The sequence below is a fragment of the Simochromis diagramma genome, unplaced genomic scaffold, assembly GCF_900408965.1.
Source record: "Simochromis diagramma unplaced genomic scaffold, fSimDia1.1 OVJJ01000355.1, whole genome shotgun sequence".
NCBI lineage: Eukaryota > Metazoa > Chordata > Actinopteri > Cichliformes > Cichlidae > Simochromis > Simochromis diagramma.
Genome location: NW_024387174.1, coordinates 1,822,493 through 1,840,954, shown reverse-complemented (window position 1 = coordinate 1,840,954; position 18,462 = coordinate 1,822,493). Strand labels below are relative to the sequence as shown.

The window sequence follows — 18,462 nt, the reverse complement described above, 5'->3', positions numbered from 1 at the left end:
TCAGCGTGATGCACAAACAAGCTGAAGCTGCGTGTGTGTGTGTGCATGTGTGTGCATGTGCGTGTCTTTTATGTGTGTTGGTGCGAGCGTGCACATTTCCTTCGCACCTCTCTTGCACTTCCAGGAGGTTTTATTGGAGCTGCGTGGGTTCTCACGGTCTAATGACATAAAGGCAAATGACAGCACAGCTACTCATCAGCCACTTAAATATGACACCTGACACCAAAAATATAGCATAATCACATCGAGGGTGCTTTAGACTGAAGCACCATAATGTGGAGCGTGAAGAGCTGGTTAAACACGAGGTTAAACACAAACCCTCCAAACAGGGATGTAACTGAGGATGTTTACTCCACACCTCGGCACTGACAGCACCACAGCTTCAACAGACGACTTGATCTCCTCGCCGATAAAACTTTTCCACTATCACCTGATACCGGTGACCTGGAAACACTGCACACTCATGACTCGTCTAATTTTACTGTATTCAAGTTATAATAAGCTACGTTTTTACATTATATCTGAGTGAATGTTTGGGGACTGTGTCACTCTGTTACTGCCTTCTACGAACACACACCATCACTGCAGGCATCTTAACTCATTTCAGTGGTCACCAGAACATAAAGCACATGTCATCAGTCAGATCTGATCTTAAAAACTCTGACCACCATCTCTGCTGTCACGTGGTTCTTTGGGTGTCTGTGGTGATGCAGAGATGGTAAAAATAAATGAAAAGTGTTAAACAAACATTATTTAGATTAAAATTCCCATCTGACACCCTTTGACACATCCTTATGACAAATCAGATGTTCAGATGCAGTTTTTTAAAACTTATTTTAGCCTCAGCTCGTTGGCTGCAAGCCGCTTTGCAACCTCTCTGTCCTGTTCTGATCTCTGCACAGAGACACAGACGTCCTGAATATAAAGTGCTACAGGTGGAAAAAAACCTTCTGACTATATGTAATCTCTGATCTGAGAAATATCACAGATCTTCACATCTGTGTGGAGAGAGGTGAGATACAGCCACAGTCATGGAAGCTGTTAATGAGGAATCGAGCTCAGTGAGGCTGCGACACAAGATCAGAACGAATCAGAAACAGAAGAAAATCCCTCACCTTTCTCCTGAGTGTGTTGAAATCGAGAGTTTACAGATGGGTGCAGACTATTTTTAGATTTCAGATACTTAACTCTGGGAATTATGGATGTAAAGTTTAATTGAAACTGTAAATGTGACAGAAAGAGCCAGAAAATCTACTTATGATGAGATTATTCTGACTGAGCTTCCAAACACAACCAAACAGAGGAAACTGCTTTTTGTCTTCGCTTTGACTAAAAACACAAACTTCAGATGTGAATTCATCGGTTTTACCTGCAGCGCGATGGCGAGTCGAATGAGGTCGATGACCACTTCCTCATTGGCCAGCTCGATGGTCAGAATGGCGAGGGTGGTGAAGAGCAGCTCAAAGTTTTTGTGGACGTTATCTTCCTCTTTGCAGCCCAGATAGATGTGACGGTAGAGCTGCTGGCCGTGCTTCAGGGACGACGCAGAACCAGAAGCAAAGACAGAAACAAAGAGGAGGACAGAAATATGGGAGCTGTTTAAAAAAAGTACCTTTAACATGTTTAACATAAGGAAACAGCGGAGGTGTCGGGGACTATTTTCAGTGGCGGATTAAACGATATGTGGGGTAAATGTAAACTGCAGCATGTGGGTTCACTTTAATGATGGTCCATGTTCTCCAGTGCAGACTCACTGATGTGGATGACAACAGAGTCACATGACTCAGGCTGCGTCACCCACACAGTCAGCAGGAGACGCTGACGCTGGACCATCAGGTAATAACAGACGGCGAGCTGAGGACGGCGGGGGGATAGTAACTATATTACAGGAGTTTGAGATTAATTCTGCTGTTATTGCTTAGCTTCAAATTCAATTTCTTTAAAGTAAAAAATATCAACATTTCCTCTTTTCCGGCTGTAAAGATTCATTTTTATCTTCTGCGATATTAACCTGACATTTTTTATCAGATGGATGCAGACATTTACAGACCTTGGGCTCTAAAAATGCATGACGGCGATTTTTAAGGACATTTTTTGACATTTTAATAAGCAGGACTTAATGGCTCTCTCAGTAAAAAAAACAACCAGCGGATTAAAGTCTTAATTAATCGCCCTGTTCTGAACATCTATCACAGCAGCTCCACTGCGGATGAATCAAAAAGTTATTGTCCCTGAAAACGCAAATGAAAACGCCAATGAAATGATTAATCCCATTAAAATCTGGATAAAAATATCCCACCGCTGCTGGAGTGGGATTTATGAAACACATAAAAGCAGAGCCCGGCTGCCTGCATTCGTTATAAGCTCGACAGCTGAAGACAAAAACTTTTATTTGCAGCTAATGAATTACAGTTAGACACGTTAATGACCTTAGACACCGGCCTACAGAGGAGGTCGTTCCCCCGACCTCTGGTTACGGCTCAGGTGTGATTCGCAGGTGAAAGAGTGAAATCGCAGGGCTTCATTTTGGAAATGCCGCGTGCCGATGATGACCGAGGCTTCGCGCCCAGGTCAATGAGCTCCAAAGACCTCGCTTGGAAAAACACCTGCATTCGGATCATCTCCAGCTCCATGTTTTCAATACGGCTCAGCTGGAGCAGCTTTCCAAGATTCCCGGTTCAAAATAATCTGTCTGAAATAACCTGCTTTAGCTCCTCCCCCTACCTTTCTTCTGATTGGCATTGCAAATATTTGCACAGCAGATGAATGAGGCAGCTGCGCCCCTGTATTATTCTTATTCACAGAATGACCACCAGTATATCAGGTGACTCCTCAAACATGTAGCAGAAACATCGCTCCACACGGTGCTGTCGGCTTTTCTTGTTTGATATTGTTAACATGTACAAAAGAAAAACAACGATTTTTTTTTTCATGTTTATAATTTGCAAATTTGGTCCTTTTCATAAACTTCTATAAAAACCTGCCTTCTTTTTAAAAACCGGACTTTCTGCCCCCTGCTGGCCACAAGAAAGAATGCAGATTTAAGCCAGTTGTATAATCACAGGCTGTATCTATACAGCCTGTGATTACATTATCGCCTCGCAAAGATATTCGGACCCAGCGTCGGGGCCGCTGTGGCTCAGGAGGAGGTCATCTACCAACTGGAAGGTTGGTGGTTAAATCCCCGGCATGCTGAAGTATCCTCGGGCAAGACACTGAATCCCAAACTTCCTCTCATGGATGCACTGGAGTGTGAGGGTGTGAAAAAGTCTTTGTGTTTGTGTGAGTCTGTGTGTGTGTTTGTGAGAATGGGAGAATGAGGCTTGTAGTAAGAAAGCACTGAGTGCTCAAATCGGCTAAAATTATGCAGCATCAGATCCCCTTTAAAAGTTCTTTTCTATATTCTGAGATGCATTTTATTTCAACCATTCTGTGTTTCTCAACTGTTCTGTGTGTCACATTTTCCCCCCCAAGAGATGATTAAGGTTAAATGAGGTCAGCAGTAAAAGATTGAGAATCTAAAGGAGTATTTCTTTAGAAAAGAGAAACGGTGACCTCAGCGCGATTATGATACCTTCTTCATGAACGCGACGTCTTGCTTGGAAATCTTCTCTCTCTTAATCTTCAGTGCGGAGACATTAGGAATGATTCTGTAACAGAGCCGGACACGAGAGCGTCGTTAAACCTGGCGCCAGCACCGCAGGGCTCGTGTAAGTACGGTGAGCGATGCGCTACCTGATGCCGCGCAGCTTGGCGCGGTTGTCGTGGCGGTCGAGGATGTTGTGCAGGATCTCGAACACCAGCTGCCTCAGTTCGCTGTCCTCCATCAGAGAGATGGAGAAGAGCGGGTCCAGGAAGGGAGGAGGCAGAGCTGCCGCCATGGACTTAGACTTGAAGCCGGAGGTGACCTGAGGAAGAGGAGACAAGGTGAGATTCATGGCGGCGTGCAGCAATTACCCCAGAGGGAGAAACGGCTCATCGGCAGAGCTTAAAGGTTACGTTCACAAGCTTGTGAGCGTGTGCCAGTGTTGACTTTTCCCACCGTTTGTGACTCTGACGTGATGATTTTCGATCAGCGTGAACAGCCGAAGACAAATCTGATCGTTATCACAATCACGCTCCGCGTCGGCACGCCTCACTCTGCTGCGTGAGAGCGCGTCGAGGCACAAAATGACAAACACAACACTGTTTTTAGCAAAAAATGTGTCCTGTCAGAGACGCATGCAGACGCCACACTGATCACTGTAACGGGTGATGTGGCCCATGTGATCAGCCAGAGCAGGGCCTCGCAATACATGCACATCAGAGATGCATACGCAGTAGAAACCGTCACAACTCGCTGAATTTTTAACATTCGAACCGTTTGGTTTGTTAGCAGCAGCTGCAAATGAGAAGCTTTAGTGTAACTTTGCTGAGTCCTGGCTGTGATGATCACTCAGCTTCAGAGATGCTGAAATCTGTAACGAAGCAGACTCACCTACTTCAAACAAGGTGGGAGAGTGAACCGAGCGGTGTTTGTACATGTGCACTGTGGTCATTTACCAGTGCAGTTATTAAATGGCTTTAATTGAATAACTCGGCCCTGTGATGGACTGGCAACCTCTCCGAGCTGCGTCCTGATCTTCGTCCTGGGTGAGTCCCTGCTTTCACCCCGACTACAAACCCTGAAAACATCTGGGTTTTCTCCCAGCAGGCTGCAAAATCACACACACACACACACCTCATAATGCTCAGCCCCATCTGCTGTCGCATGGCATTATAAATACTTCGACCTTTCACCCCTCCTCCAGCTGCTCTGAGAAGCAGGTGGCGGCGCGACGAGGGGAGACGAGGACAGACATCCGTAATGAAGCGGCGAGAGAGCGGGCATGAGGGTGGGTGTGTGTGTGTGTGTGTGTGTGTGTGTGTGTGTGTGTGTGTGTGTGTGTGTGTGTGTGTGTGTGTGTGTGTGTGTGTGTCGGTGCCACCTGTGCCTCCTCGTCTCGGGGAGATGAGGGTCTCTCACTGAAGCAGATAACGAAGGAGAAGGAAGCGACTTCACGCAGACTTCGAGTGTTAAACAGCCAGAGCTCCAACATGGCCGATAATAAACACACAAATACGACTTTCACGTAACTGGAGACGCGTCGTTAGGACGGAGAAACGCGTCTTTGATGCTTTTACATTTAGAGAACATGACTCATTGTGAGGACGTCCAGTGTTTTCGTCCGTGGGTATTTCAGGTGGGACTGTGCACTATTTTAGTTTTCCTTATTGAAGCTCAGGTTTTGTATGCCGGTGTCTTTGTCTCGCTTCCATTAACGGCACATTGTTCCTGTCTCATGAACGGAGGGAACAAACCGAGGACTCACCATGATGAGGGAGCTGAGCAGCATGGTCTGGATCCGCTTGGTGCCCTGATGCCTGCGTTACACAAAAGATAAAGAAACCCCGTCAGGACCGACTGCAAACTCACAGTGTCCAGTACAGCAGACCGGGGCAGTCAGTCCCCACAGGCTGCCATGTTACATGTTTACAGCAACTGCATGACAAATAAGAAAGCTGTGAGGTTCAGAACACCCGAGAAGTGAAATGATTTTATCTGCTACTTCGTATTTATTAGTGTCACTGTCAACACACGATTGGTTCAGACCAGCAAACGTTTATAGAAGTGTGAACACTTGCTGAGGATCAGTTAATCAAGTGTATTTGATAAGTGGCTCTGAGGTACTACTCACTGTCTGAAATCACAGAGGCAGTGAGAATGCACTCAGTGTTTTTAAATAGACTTCATGGAGTGAAAACCTGACGCTAGCTTTAGCTGACAGCTTCAACATGCAGTCCAGATGTGCTCACCTCTGCCTATAAAATAGCAAACAGCCAAAACACAAAACCTGAAGCTTCAAAATGAACGTGCACTGACATCCAGACAGTCTGTGGTTCTCTTCACAGTCTGAAGACTCCACGTGAGGAAGAAGAGTAAAGGTGCTGTAAGCAGCAGCAGGATATCTTCAGTGTTGACTTTTATAGTGAAACGCTGTCAGACCTCCTGTTAGCATCAACAAGCTGCAGAGAGAAATTACCCGAAAAGGAACAGAGAGAGCGAGCGTCTGTGAGGAGGAGGAGGGCGTTCGTCTGATTTGGGATTATCTGCCCTTGCACTCTCGCCTGAGGGATTAGCTTGTTTTTCTTTCTTTTTTCTGGCTGCAGGGACGGCTGCACCGCGGGGTGTCCAGGAGGTGAAGTGAGGACAGATTAGGAGAAAGATTTGATGAAGAGAGAAAAAAATTGCGAGCGTCTTCTTTAGAAACTGCTTCCAGTGTTACACGTTACAGCGCTGAGCTAAAAATCAGCACAGCTTTAACTCCATGAAACCAGAATATAAAGGTTCAGCCCAAACCTCACAGCTACTGAAGGACCACAGAGGCAAAGTACTGAGAGGCGATGTTTTGACCTAATGACTGCCCTTTGGTCTCTGAGGATAAAATATAATACAAAAATGATTTTAAAAGCACGAAACGTATCAGCCAATCATATCGTTTCATTGACACAAGCATGGAGTTCAGGACAGTTTAAATGTGCTGTGACAGTAAAATCCACTCATCGTCACCATCATCATCATCATCCAGCTGCAGAGAAGTCTCCTGACAGTACAGTCCTGTGAGCACAGCTTCATTTGTGACGAGCGACCAGCCGAATCGGCGTCTTAGCTGCACGCAGCGTTTCAGAGCTGCGAGCTGATTGGCTGCAGCTCTACGAGGGAACCTCCGGGTCTCTGGATAATGAATGTGTGACTCACCCAATCTTGACTGTGTCCAAGGTGTGGCAGGGCGTCCCGTAGACTGGCACTTTGCCCATGATGAACATCATGACTTCAGCTCGCTGGTAGTCTGGCAGATTTCCACCGAAGAAGCCTGGCGGCGACGCCACGAGAGACAAAGATGAGTCAGAACTCAGTGAATGAAAAAAACATTCAAGGTTATTTTTACTAACACATGCAGGCACATGTTCATTAAGACAAACACACTCTGGAGTAATAGAGGAGCTCGTACCGATGGTCTGGATGATGGCGTTCTGGACGATCCGCTCCTCGCTCTCTTTACCGCGGACGGACGAAACGCTGGAGGCGGAGTTCCTCCTCGAGCTGTCGCCCAGCTCAAAGTCCACGCTCATCCTCAGGTGTTTGAGCAGAGTGTTGAACACCTCCAGCACGGTGGGCCCTGCCATCACACCCGCAGGTTAAATGAACATCACAGGAAACATTAGCCTGACATTTTCGTAAACGGGAAGAGACGGGATTCCATCTTTTGTTCGTATCGGGCCTTTTAACTATGATTTCGTAGGAGCTTTGAATAGGAAAAGCCACAAAAAGGCGAAGAAAGAAGGATTATTTAATCCTAAAACAGGGCCTGTTTCGTTGCACCTGGTGTGGCTAAAAGTGTTCATTTATTTTGAAGGCCAGTGGCAGATGTTGTAGAAACATCTGTATAAACGGCCTGGGTCGAGCTCTTTAATGAGTCGTTTAAACATGTATTAGTCAGCTGCCACTAAGTGAAATTTGGGGTTTTGCTGACACTGCTTGTGTGGTCCACGAGTGGCTGAGAGCTCAGTAGCTTCACAAACACACAGACTGGTCAGAATCTCACATTAAATAAAATTCTGTGGTTTTCACACAAATTTCAGGTTTCAGATTTACGTGGTTTGTTTCCCTTCGTTGGATAAATCCCACACTCCACCTGAGCCGTCACATTTTTGTAGAAAGCTGCTGAAACCTCCAACATGTGAACAGTCACCATCAGTTTCAAACAGCCTTAAATGGAAACATATCGACACTCCTGCCTCAGATTGATCTGTCGAGGAGACACACGTGCAACATGTGCTCTGATAGTTTCCTCCTGCGTCATCAGGTCTGCTTGTTTCTACCCAGCTGGTCTCTGAACTGGCTGTTTGCTCCACACATGCTTAGCTCTGGCCCCGCTAAGCTAACATAATGCAGTCGACGTGGTATTTAACCAATAATCAAGGGAAATATACAGTTTGACTGCTTCGTTAAAAATAAGGCAAAACATTTTTACTAAAACTTTAACTTTTATTTTAATGGGTTCATAAACTCAGGAAGTAAGAATTTTAAATACCATCAGGCAGATGTTGCCATGTTACCAATAGACCAATTAAAACATAAATAATTCGGAGAGCTTCCAGGCTGCTGTGATAAGGAGAAGAAAACTTATTTGCTTTAAACACTTAAAATTGTCTAGTGAGCTATTTTTGGTGGAGCTGAACCTGCAGATATCCGACATAAACTGCAGTAAAATAAACACGAACAGGCTCTGCTTTGCAGTCCTAATTCACTCTGTCACAGAAAGCAACACCACAGATTATTACAAGCCAGCGCTGAACGGGAGGCTCCAGGCACAGCTCGGACCTCGCTCGTTTAAAGAAGACAGAAAACAGATAAACTTTAAAAAAACTGAGACAGGAAAATAAAAAACAACAAATGGAGACGGTAAAGCTACGTTAAATTTTAGCAAATATTATGAATATGAAAAGCGACATAACAGAGGTGCCAAAATCCTGAAGTTCCTCTGGTGGCCACTTGAGGCCGCCTCCAAAAGTGAGTCAACCACGAACTATAAAAGATGGACTTCGAAGGTTAACGCGTCAACCAGCGTGCAGCCCGTTTCTGCTGCTCCTGCTTCTTTACTTTAACTTTTTATTACTTTTTCAGTTTACTTTAACTTAGAGTGTTCGCTTGTTTTAATAGCTTTCTTTTACATAAATTCCTTTGGGATTATTAAAGTATTCTGATTCTGACTTAAAAGTGAAGCTAATGCATAAGTGCCTTAAACTTGCACTTTTATAAATGACCAGTAGAGGGTGATAACTGGTTACAAAAAGACTTCCGGTCCTATAAACATGTAGCAGTACAGATACTGCAGAGTGCCCTCTAGTGGACTACTATGCAATGTCAGCACTTATAACATGGTTGAAGGATGTTTCTCCATGTCTTCTTTACCTTTTTCTTATTGGCTGCCATAAATGCCAATACAGTAGATCAGCCAATAGCTAACACTGGCTGATATTATGGGTGTGCCAGTACACGGGTCAGGCTGCAATGCTTTGTTTCAGAAAGGAGGATTATCTGAAGAGTGCCCGTCTGTCATCACATCCAGCTTCATGGTGACGGTGGAAACGCTCCTCTTGATTTAAAATGGGACTTCACAAACCAGTGGGTGACATCACAGTAGCTACATCCATCTTTGTAAATCTCACAGATCAGGATTCTTTGAAGGGTTATTTTTCACTTTCTCTAGCAGTCTGGGAGCAAACAATGATCTGCAACAACACATTCTGAATTACCTTTAGTAATACTTACTCTAATATTGGCTCTAATCTACTGACACAGACCGACTCACAGCATCACACAACGGTGCTATTCTACATACCACCAACACTCAGCTACACAACCACGGCGTGATCTCTGCGCGTCTGCAGCTTCCCCGTTTACTCAGCTCACACTTCGGACACTCTCTGTGGATTTGTTCAAATGTCACATGACACTGAGTGACCAGAAAGAAATATATAGAATAGTTACAGAGGGCGCACTGTGAAGAAACCCTAAATAAAGATTGCTGCTCGAGCATACCCTGCAGAACCTCTACAGCATCAGGGCAATCAACCTACTGGTATTACTGGGACGTAGCTGCTCACCATGTTAACTGGGAGACGCTGCCCATGTAAAGGCTGACAGTATGACTGTCTGTTATTTAGTGCTGCTTGCACCTAAATCTCAGAGACAAACACCACAAAATGCTGCAGAAGTTGACGATAAAGCTGACCCTTCCAGTTACTGCAGTGTTATTGCATTACATCAGATTATAACATGATCTGGTTCTGGTCAGTCTGTGTACGTTAAAGTTGAACTGAAAGTATCTGGTGGTGTATTCCTGCTCATCATCATCATCATCTAAGAGCTCTAAGAGCATCTGCTGGTAAAAGATAAAAGGAAGAGTAAAGGGGAAAAACTCAAGAGAAGAGAGGTTCAAATAACTTAAATCTATTTTTTTTTTTACCTTTTTTATAAAGAGAACAAAACTTGAGACGTGAAAGCTGTGATTACCCAGAATGCTCGTTAACGCCGGGCGTGTGCCGAGGGGGGAAGTCTGCAGAAGCTGCTCTACTCAGTTTAAATCCAAGCACAGGGTCATACCGTACCGAGCCACAGATTAGGAGGAATCGTGCATTCGCTTTCAAAGGTGAACACGTCACTTCTTTTGGAGCCTTGGATCATTCCTATCCAGGAGGAAGGTTGTGTTTTATTTCCAGGAAGAGGCAGTAAAAATAATTACTACTTACAGCTTTTCTTCAATTAAATACTCTCAAGTTTTTAATTTGTTTCCACACCTCAGTGGGACAGAGTAATTTGAATGTTTTCTGTTGACTTCTTTTCTTCCTAACAGTGAAAAACCTGATGATTTAATTATCAGGCGATTAGCATCTACAAACGTTCAAGCAGAATGAAACGCCGGGACAGCAGACACAACGTGACAACATCAAAAACACTCGAGCACCTGTTTAAACACCTCCGAGTGCTGTCTTTACTTTGTGTTTCTTCAAATTCAAACATGTTCCTTCAAGTTTGGGTAACAAAGTAACACTTGTAGCAAAACTTTAATTTCTCCCAAGATTCAAAAGTCTAAAGAGGTCAAAATGTCAATAACATAAGTGTCAGTTTAGCATTCACCATGACAAATCTCAAATATAAAGCCTACGATTTAACTTCCTTCAACCTGTCAACAGCTGCTGAGAATCTGCAAGCTGCTTTGCAACCCTCCTCCACCCAGCGCCTGCTTTTAATGCTCTGTCCAACTTAATAAACAACACAACTGTAAGTTCAGGTGAAATAAGGACACATTTTCACTGACGTGGTCCCGACAGGTAAGAAGACGAGGAAGACGCAGCCAAGCTCACGTCTGAGCTTCCTCTGCAGTGGGAGGCGTTTATGTCAACGCTTCATCTGGACCGTGACATTTTCTCCTCGGCTTAATAATCGCACATAGGAAACAGAACTCGTTACTGTTTCGAGCCTGTCAAAGGAAAATGTAATTAATAATAATATAGTAATAATATACTATATATATACTGCCTTTTGGTTTTATGGTTTTAAACTAAACATACGGAGCTAGAAAGCTAAAATCGACGTGGAAATGTCAAAAACTGTACTTCCTCTAATCTCCACTTGAGGCCGCCTCTAAAACGGAGCCACTCCCCCGTTATTGGATTTTGGTGATGGTTAAATTTAGGGGAGTGGCCTCTTTGAGTCACTGAACTGGATCTGTTAACTGTGTTTGTTGTTGCTGACAATTATTATGGCCTAACAGCCGAAACATCACAGATCAGCTTCCTGTTTAAAATGTGAAAATATTACCAGCCTGTTACTGCAGATGATCACACACCTGCGTGTGCAAACTGAGCCAGCTCACATCGGCTGATAACTTTCTTCTGGCTGCAGAAAAGCAAGCTAAAGGCCAACAACATCCTGCTTTGATGCACGTATTTAATCCTGATTCTGGGCGACGCCGTCTCAGATTCTTTCTTTACGTTAATGCCTCCTCTGTCTGTGCCTCTACCAGCGCGTTGTTGTTGTGTTTGACACGTTATGGCCATCTGCAGACTTGCAGTGGTAAAGCTGATGACACCATTTTTTAAACCTCAGAGAGATGATGACATCTTCCTCCATGACGTCCTGCAGAGGGAAGCAGTCCGTCACTTTAACTCACCCACAGATCCTTTGGCGGCGATGGCCACCGTCTCCAGGAGCACCTGGACGATGCCGGCTCTGACCCGCGGCGTGTTCTTGTTGTTAGTGTCGAGGTGGTTCAGAACCTGCTGGATCACGTGGTGCGAGTGCTGAGCCTGAAAAAGCCAAAGAGGATTTCAAATGATGTTTGGAACAAATATAGAGTTTGCTGTCGATCACATGGTGAACGTCACAGACAGACTGTATATAAATGATGGAGCAGCTTCTGAAGCCCCGTCTTACAGACTCGAGCGGACAGTGTTTTTAGACCAGACGTGACGAGCAGCAGGAAACGATACACTCGCACCACGGTGAAAAGTGTCAATCAGCAGGTAGGTCCGCTGTAAACAGTACGCTGATCTGTTTTACTCTAAACGCGACCTTTGTTTACAAAATGAGCACCACGCTAGATTTAACAAAACCATGAAACGAGACCACGAACTAATCGGAAAATGTTGAATTATGTCATATGTTAAAGTTACAATTTGCAACTTTTTCCAATAAATTTCTCTACAATGACAGTTCTCTGAACCAGGAGGCGCCTCCTGCTGGCCAGTAGAAAGAATGCAGCTAAGTGAGACTTCTGCACTGGTTTCATTTTTCAGTTTGCAAAAATCATTTATCATTAAATCCTTAAATCATATTATGTGATTTACTATCACACATTCATCAAATGAACTTTTCTTCATGCAGAATTATTAACATTAAATAGAAAAAGTTTGTAGTTGTAGTTAGTGAACGTCTGAGCAGGTGCGGCTGATTCTGTTATGCTGGAGGAGGATTTGTGCTAGCATGCTGCTGAATGCAGATACTAGACAAAGTGTTCTTTCATTTGTTGCTAATAAACCAGCAAATTTCCACTGAAACGAACATCTTACAGCGGCTGTAAAACTGGACAGACTGCAGCAGCAATAATCCGCTGAAGTTCATAGAGAACAAACAAACAAGTGAAAGTGAAGAAAGTTTTGTTTTTCTTTAAAGCATCTCTGTTATTAAAAAGTAGCAGTCTGTAGTATTTCCTGCTCGCTGCGTCTCCTCTCTCTGTGCAGCTGAACTGCTATAAAACAGTTACTTCAGAAGGCGACCTTTGACATCGAGGAAGTTTTTGTGAAGCTGCTGGATGTGAACTCGACCTTAAAACATCTCCAGCAGCTGCTTTAGACAGAACTTTTCCTTTTTAAAGACTCGGCATGTCAGCAGAGCTCTCGACTACTGGTTTTCACTGCTTCCAGATCAAATCAGCTCCATTTTTTAGCCTCTGCGATCTCGACCTACGTGTCAGAGGAAGTGCAACGTACCTGGATGGAGTACATGATGATTCTGAAGCAGGAAACTGCAAACTCGTTGGGGTCCCACAGGTGATGGTTATCCAGGTGACTGAAGGAAGAAGAAAATAAAGTGATTATTCAATCGACCCAGCTCTGAGGAGCATCCCTGCAAAGACTGCATCTTTAAAATGACACAATCCAGAAATCGCACACAGACTCGGCTGCATGAATGAGAACGGATTTATAATCTGTCAATATTAGTGTTATGATTAATATAATCCTAATATTATAATCCATCAGGGGTTTTCAGAGGTTGGTGAACTCTCTCCTGTCCTGTGTCTTTGGAAACAGCCGGAGGTCCTTCATCCTTCCTGCTACTACAGCAGTTGTGCTGTCAGGGAGTTCGGGATGAAGCCTGACTGACGGCCGGCTCATGTTTGCTGTTGTCAGATCTCCCTCTCTGCTGTTTGGCTGCTTTGAATTATTTAAAGGATAATAATAATACTGCATTGCTCTGAACCACAGATTCAGAGTCAGTTCAACATTTTTATTGCGTAACAATGAAGAACAACAAAAACAAATAAGAGTAACAAGAACAAAAATAAAAAGTTCATCACTGACTTTAGTCAGTGGATGTCAGGCTGAGAGTCTGCAAATTAAATCTCATCGTGGTTCAGTGATGAGCAACAATAATCATCATCAGCCTTCATGTCAGGATCACAGCCCAGCTGTGTAAGTGAAGGATGTGCTGCTTGCAGAGTAACACAGACAGATTATAATTAGATCGTGCAGAGGAGGATCAGTCGCATAAACACAAAAATGCAGGAAAACTGAAAATCTGACTAACGCAGGCCATGAACACGTATGTGCTCGAAGATGAACCGAGTCGTAGAGGCTCGCACACACTCGGTCACAGATTTAAAGAAGCATCGCGTGGGTGTGCGTGAAGGTGAGGAAGAGGAGCGGTAACGATCGATAACGGCAGATTTAATCACCTCAGTGGGAGCGAGGTAAACTCATCTATCGCATATATGTGCATGCATACAAACACGCGGGGAGGACGGCTTATTCGCCCAGCGGCTCACAGCTCAGAGCGTGCAGAGCTGGTAGAAAGAGACGTGAACATTAATTCCCCGACAATAAAGCTTCCAGGGCTGACGGGAGTGTGGAGAGATGACGTTCCTCTGACGGCCACTTGAAGATTCCCATCTCTGCTTTATCTTTAGAGCGCTGGCTCGTCTTCATCAGCTCATGTTTGTGTCTGCTCAGGTATCAGGTTCATTTAGGAGGCTGCTCAGAGTGCCAACTGCTGTTTTTATGGTCGTTACTTCATATCCTCCCTGTATGAAGCACAACAGCGGCCGCTTATTTACACCAACACTCTGATCGCTGTGAGGCACGTTTATCTGTTCATATGATTCAAGATGGCTCTGCTACGAGTGTCATCAAGTGGGAGTTTTCCATAATTGGAAAATTCATGCCCATCGACACGGATCGATAAATAAAACGGCGCTGTGTGAACGGGTGGATGTGGCTTGTTCTGTAAGGCGCTTTGAGCGGTCGATAAGTCCAAAGGAGATCGTTATGTATGCAGTCCATTTACAGGCTCGTATTGTAGGCGTGGATTGATTATGTGACAACAGACGAGAGCTGTCAGAGGCCACGCCGCTGCCCTGCGTGAGAGCAAGACGAATAAAGATGGAGGGATCGTTTCCAGCCCTGCTGAGTGACCCGTATTCTGTCGTTACGCGTCCTTATCGCGCCACCTGACCATCACAGATTTCTCTAAACACGTCTTCAAGAAACTTAAAAAAAGTTCAGACGCTTTTCTTTCCAAGCCCCTTAGACTCTACTTAGACTCTACTTTCATTAGTTTTATCAAACAAATAAAAACAACTTTAAGTGATGAAATTTGGTTGATTTTAGATTTTTTTCTGTATTTTGACATCAGTTTATTGATTTTAAATGTCCATCATCCAGAAAACTCCTTGAGCCTACGGAGCTACATCCTTCAGATGGTTTAAAGTTCATCTCTGGGTGCTGTGACGCTCAGCAGTGCAGCTCAAGAAGACAAAACAATGGATGCTCGAAGTCTCTGACAGCAGGTTTGGAGGAGGGGTTTAATTCTTTTACAGCTTCTGGAATATAATGCATATAATACTTTTCCTTCAGATGGTTTAAATCACATCTGTCCAAATCACAGATGGGGAAAATGTTCATCCGATTCCCCAGATGATGCTTTTTTCCCCTCATTCTGACTCAAACCTTAAAGAAACAAACAGGACAGGTAAGGATTTCCCAAACACAGTGAAACTTGAGCCTTTATTGTGAAAGGACAGTGGAGAAAGACAGGAAAGCTGGGTCAAACAGGTTTCCTGCTCAGTCCCGTGAGCGAAACTGAAGTGGTGCACCGCCCGGCTAAACCCAACAGTCCTGCATCACACCTGCCTGCAGCTCAACGCCACAATAACCACACCTGCTACGCAGCAAAGCCACGTATGCATTTTATAACATGTCACGAGATACATCGAGATCTGACTGATTATGTTGAATTTACCACCTCTGCTGAAAACGAGGCATTAAAAAAGAGCCATTTAAGTAAGTATGCTGGGTAACTGGACGTACGAGGCCTGAAACCCTGAGGGTGACTCGGCGGTCTGACAGTAATCATGCTTTTCAGACTTGCATAAAGACAGAGAGTCGGGAGTAGAGAGAAAGAGGAGAGCGATAAGAATGACTTGAAGCTGTTATCATGAGAACAGTTCTGCACCGTGACGTCAATTCAAACACCCCAAACTCGCCGCCTCCTCCACCCCCTCCGTTAACCCCAATCCTTGCTTGCTATTTATAGTCTGAAGACGCGCGCCCCCCCCTCCGTCCTCCTCCCTGCAGGAGCAGCGTGGGAGGAGAGAGCGGCGCAGAGAGGAACGACGGGCTGGGGAGTGCGGCGGCTGTTCAATCGAGAGAAAAATTAAAGAGTGGAGTGCACTAATGGGAGTCTTCAGTCTTGTTCTGCCTGTCGGTTTTCTGAATGAGGCCGTAATAGGCGGGAATGTATTTGCTATTCAGAGAGCGTCGCAGCTCTGCAGACACACCAGAAAGTCTGACGTGTGATTTCTGTGTGAGGTCCCAGCAGGTTATAAACAGGTGATATACGAGTAAAAGAAAGGCTACAGGCTGTTAATTATAAATGAGAACCTGCTATAACAGAGAACCACTGCTGAGGAGACCAGTCAGAGGACACACTGCAGGAAGCTGCTCTGTGTGTGTGTGTGTGTGTGTGTGTGTGTGTGCTGCGTTTCCTTCCTCCATGCCTGAGGGTGGCGCTGCTCCCCCTGTGCAGTGCAACTTTAATCACTACTGGCAGCACTGATTGATGAAATACCAACAGAGATTTATCAAACATTTCTTCTGCTGCTGGTTACAAACTAACCCCAGAAAACTAAATGCAGCCCCGCTCAGTCAGTCAGCTCCACCTGCTGCATTTAAACCCCACCTTCAGCTACAGCAGGCGGGCTGGTCTCCAAATAACCACGCAGGGGAAGCATAACCTCACGTATTTATCACCCTGCACTGTAAAATATTTAAAAGCCTACTGGAGAATAAAATGCTGAGCTGAATAAAATATGACCGCTGAATCTTTAAAACCTGTTGTCGTGTTTCTGAACCACCTCCATCAGGTCACCAAGCTTCAGCCTTACACATTCAGACACGTCGGCAGCACCTCGTGTGGATTTCACAGGGACTAAATGTTTCTGCTCAGCAGCTTTACACACGGAGATGCAACACAAACCATTTTTATCATCATCAGGCTGGATTCTTCCAACAGTAGCAGCTCAGGGGGGCATCGCCTGACCTGCAGGGGGCGCACAATGCTAGTGAGTCAGTCAGAGCCGGAGGTGACACTGAACACACGAAGTACAGTAACCAGCTGGAAGTATAAGAATGAGACACCGCTGCAGTGTTAAAGGCTGGTTATTAGAGGCTGAAGGAGTGTGTGTGTGTGTGTGTGTGTGTGTGTGTGTGTGTGTGTGTGTGTGTGTGTGGTTGGCAGACACCCTGTGTCGAGTGTCAGACCTCAGATAAGCTCTGACTGGGTGTCAACAGAGAGGAAGGAGACATCATGGAGTGAAGACGGGCCTGAGTGACACAATCCAACAAATTACTCGAAAACAAAAACGTGAACTAACAAACTCTTAAAGTATTCTAAGTATTAAAGTAGTCTTCTAGTTACACACAAATTAGGTGCTTTACTTGGGTATGACTCAGAGGACAACCATGTGCTTTTTGTACCTCACTAAAATTATTTGACAGCTTTGTTTCCGTTAAAAATGAGTAATTGTATTTATTAATCTTTCTATAAACTGGCTATCCAGTCAGCAGTTTCAATATGCCAGAGGCTAATATGACACCACCTGAATGCTTCTGTTTATCACAGGGTGTCTTTGTAATCAGTGGTTCATGTTCTGGTCGTCACACATGCTGACACGGAGGGGTGGTGGTATATCTGACAGGTATATGAGGAGACACTGGGTCCCACTTGCTGATTCTATTTGTTTTCTCCATAGACTGTATATAAAAGATGGGCACAGCCACTGTGACATCACTGATTGGTTCGTAAAGACGTGCTGTGAAGCAGGTGGGGGTTGGAGAACCAGGTGCAGCACAGTCAGCTTGTGACTGATTACTCTTGAACGTACCCTCGATAATCCTCCTTCCTGACTCTTGCAGCGACCACGGTTTACTAGAGTAACTGCTCGGATCTCCAATCGAATTCAATATAACTGATAGTCTTTTTGCGACCATGTGTTGCCCCCTGCTGGCTGTTAAACAGAATACATGTTTAAAGCACCTTTGTGCTGGCTTCACTCTTCAGACCTGGAAGCAGCACACTGTGGGGACTGACTCGCTTCTGGAGGCAGCCTCAAGTGGACATTAGAGGAACTGCAGACTGAGGAACTTGTTATTTGACTTCATGTTTCATTGTTTCCCTCGCCATAACGTGAGACTATTGGCTACTTTCAGATGACTTCAAACTGCACGTAGGGAGGGTGGGTCTTATATTTCACAGCCAGGTGAGACGTGGTGGTTTGCCTTTATTCCACTCACTGCTAAGCTTTAGGCACTGAAACCTGTCCAGAGTCAGGAAAAGATGGTGATTCAGGTTAAAAAACACCTCTTCACAAAGCTAACCCTGATGGCTGATGAATAGTGAGCTGGGAGTGACAAACCTTTCTCCCTAAAGAACACCCTGTGTCCGACAAACACCAGCAGCTTTGACAGAAGTGTTATTGAACACCGCGGGAACAAGAACAGACTGAAACTGAACTTCATACTGGGGCAAGAGGCTGGTGCTATGGAGGTGGAGTTTACATGTTCCTCCTCATGTATGGACGGGTTCTCTCCGGGTGCTCC

General features: G+C 44.8%; 1 protein-coding gene across 3 annotated transcripts in view; it reads right to left on the bottom strand.

Moving 5' to 3' along the window:
• Nucleotides 1–18,462, bottom strand: part of efr3a (EFR3 homolog A (S. cerevisiae)) — a 101,458-nt gene that overhangs the window by 11,912 nt on the left and 71,084 nt on the right. For all 3 annotated transcript variants that reach the window (XM_040049329.1, XM_040049330.1, XM_040049328.1), the window contains 8 exons: nt 13,078–13,156; nt 11,760–11,895; nt 7,032–7,199; nt 6,779–6,893; nt 5,352–5,403; nt 3,736–3,908; nt 3,575–3,650; nt 1,370–1,531 (listed from right to left, as the gene is read on the bottom strand). In XM_040049329.1, the coding sequence (XP_039905263.1) occupies nt 1,370–1,531; nt 3,575–3,650; nt 3,736–3,908; nt 5,352–5,403; nt 6,779–6,893; nt 7,032–7,199; nt 11,760–11,895; nt 13,078–13,156 (961 nt within the window). The remainder of the gene's footprint in view (nt 1–1,369; nt 1,532–3,574; nt 3,651–3,735; nt 3,909–5,351; nt 5,404–6,778; nt 6,894–7,031; nt 7,200–11,759; nt 11,896–13,077; nt 13,157–18,462) is intronic.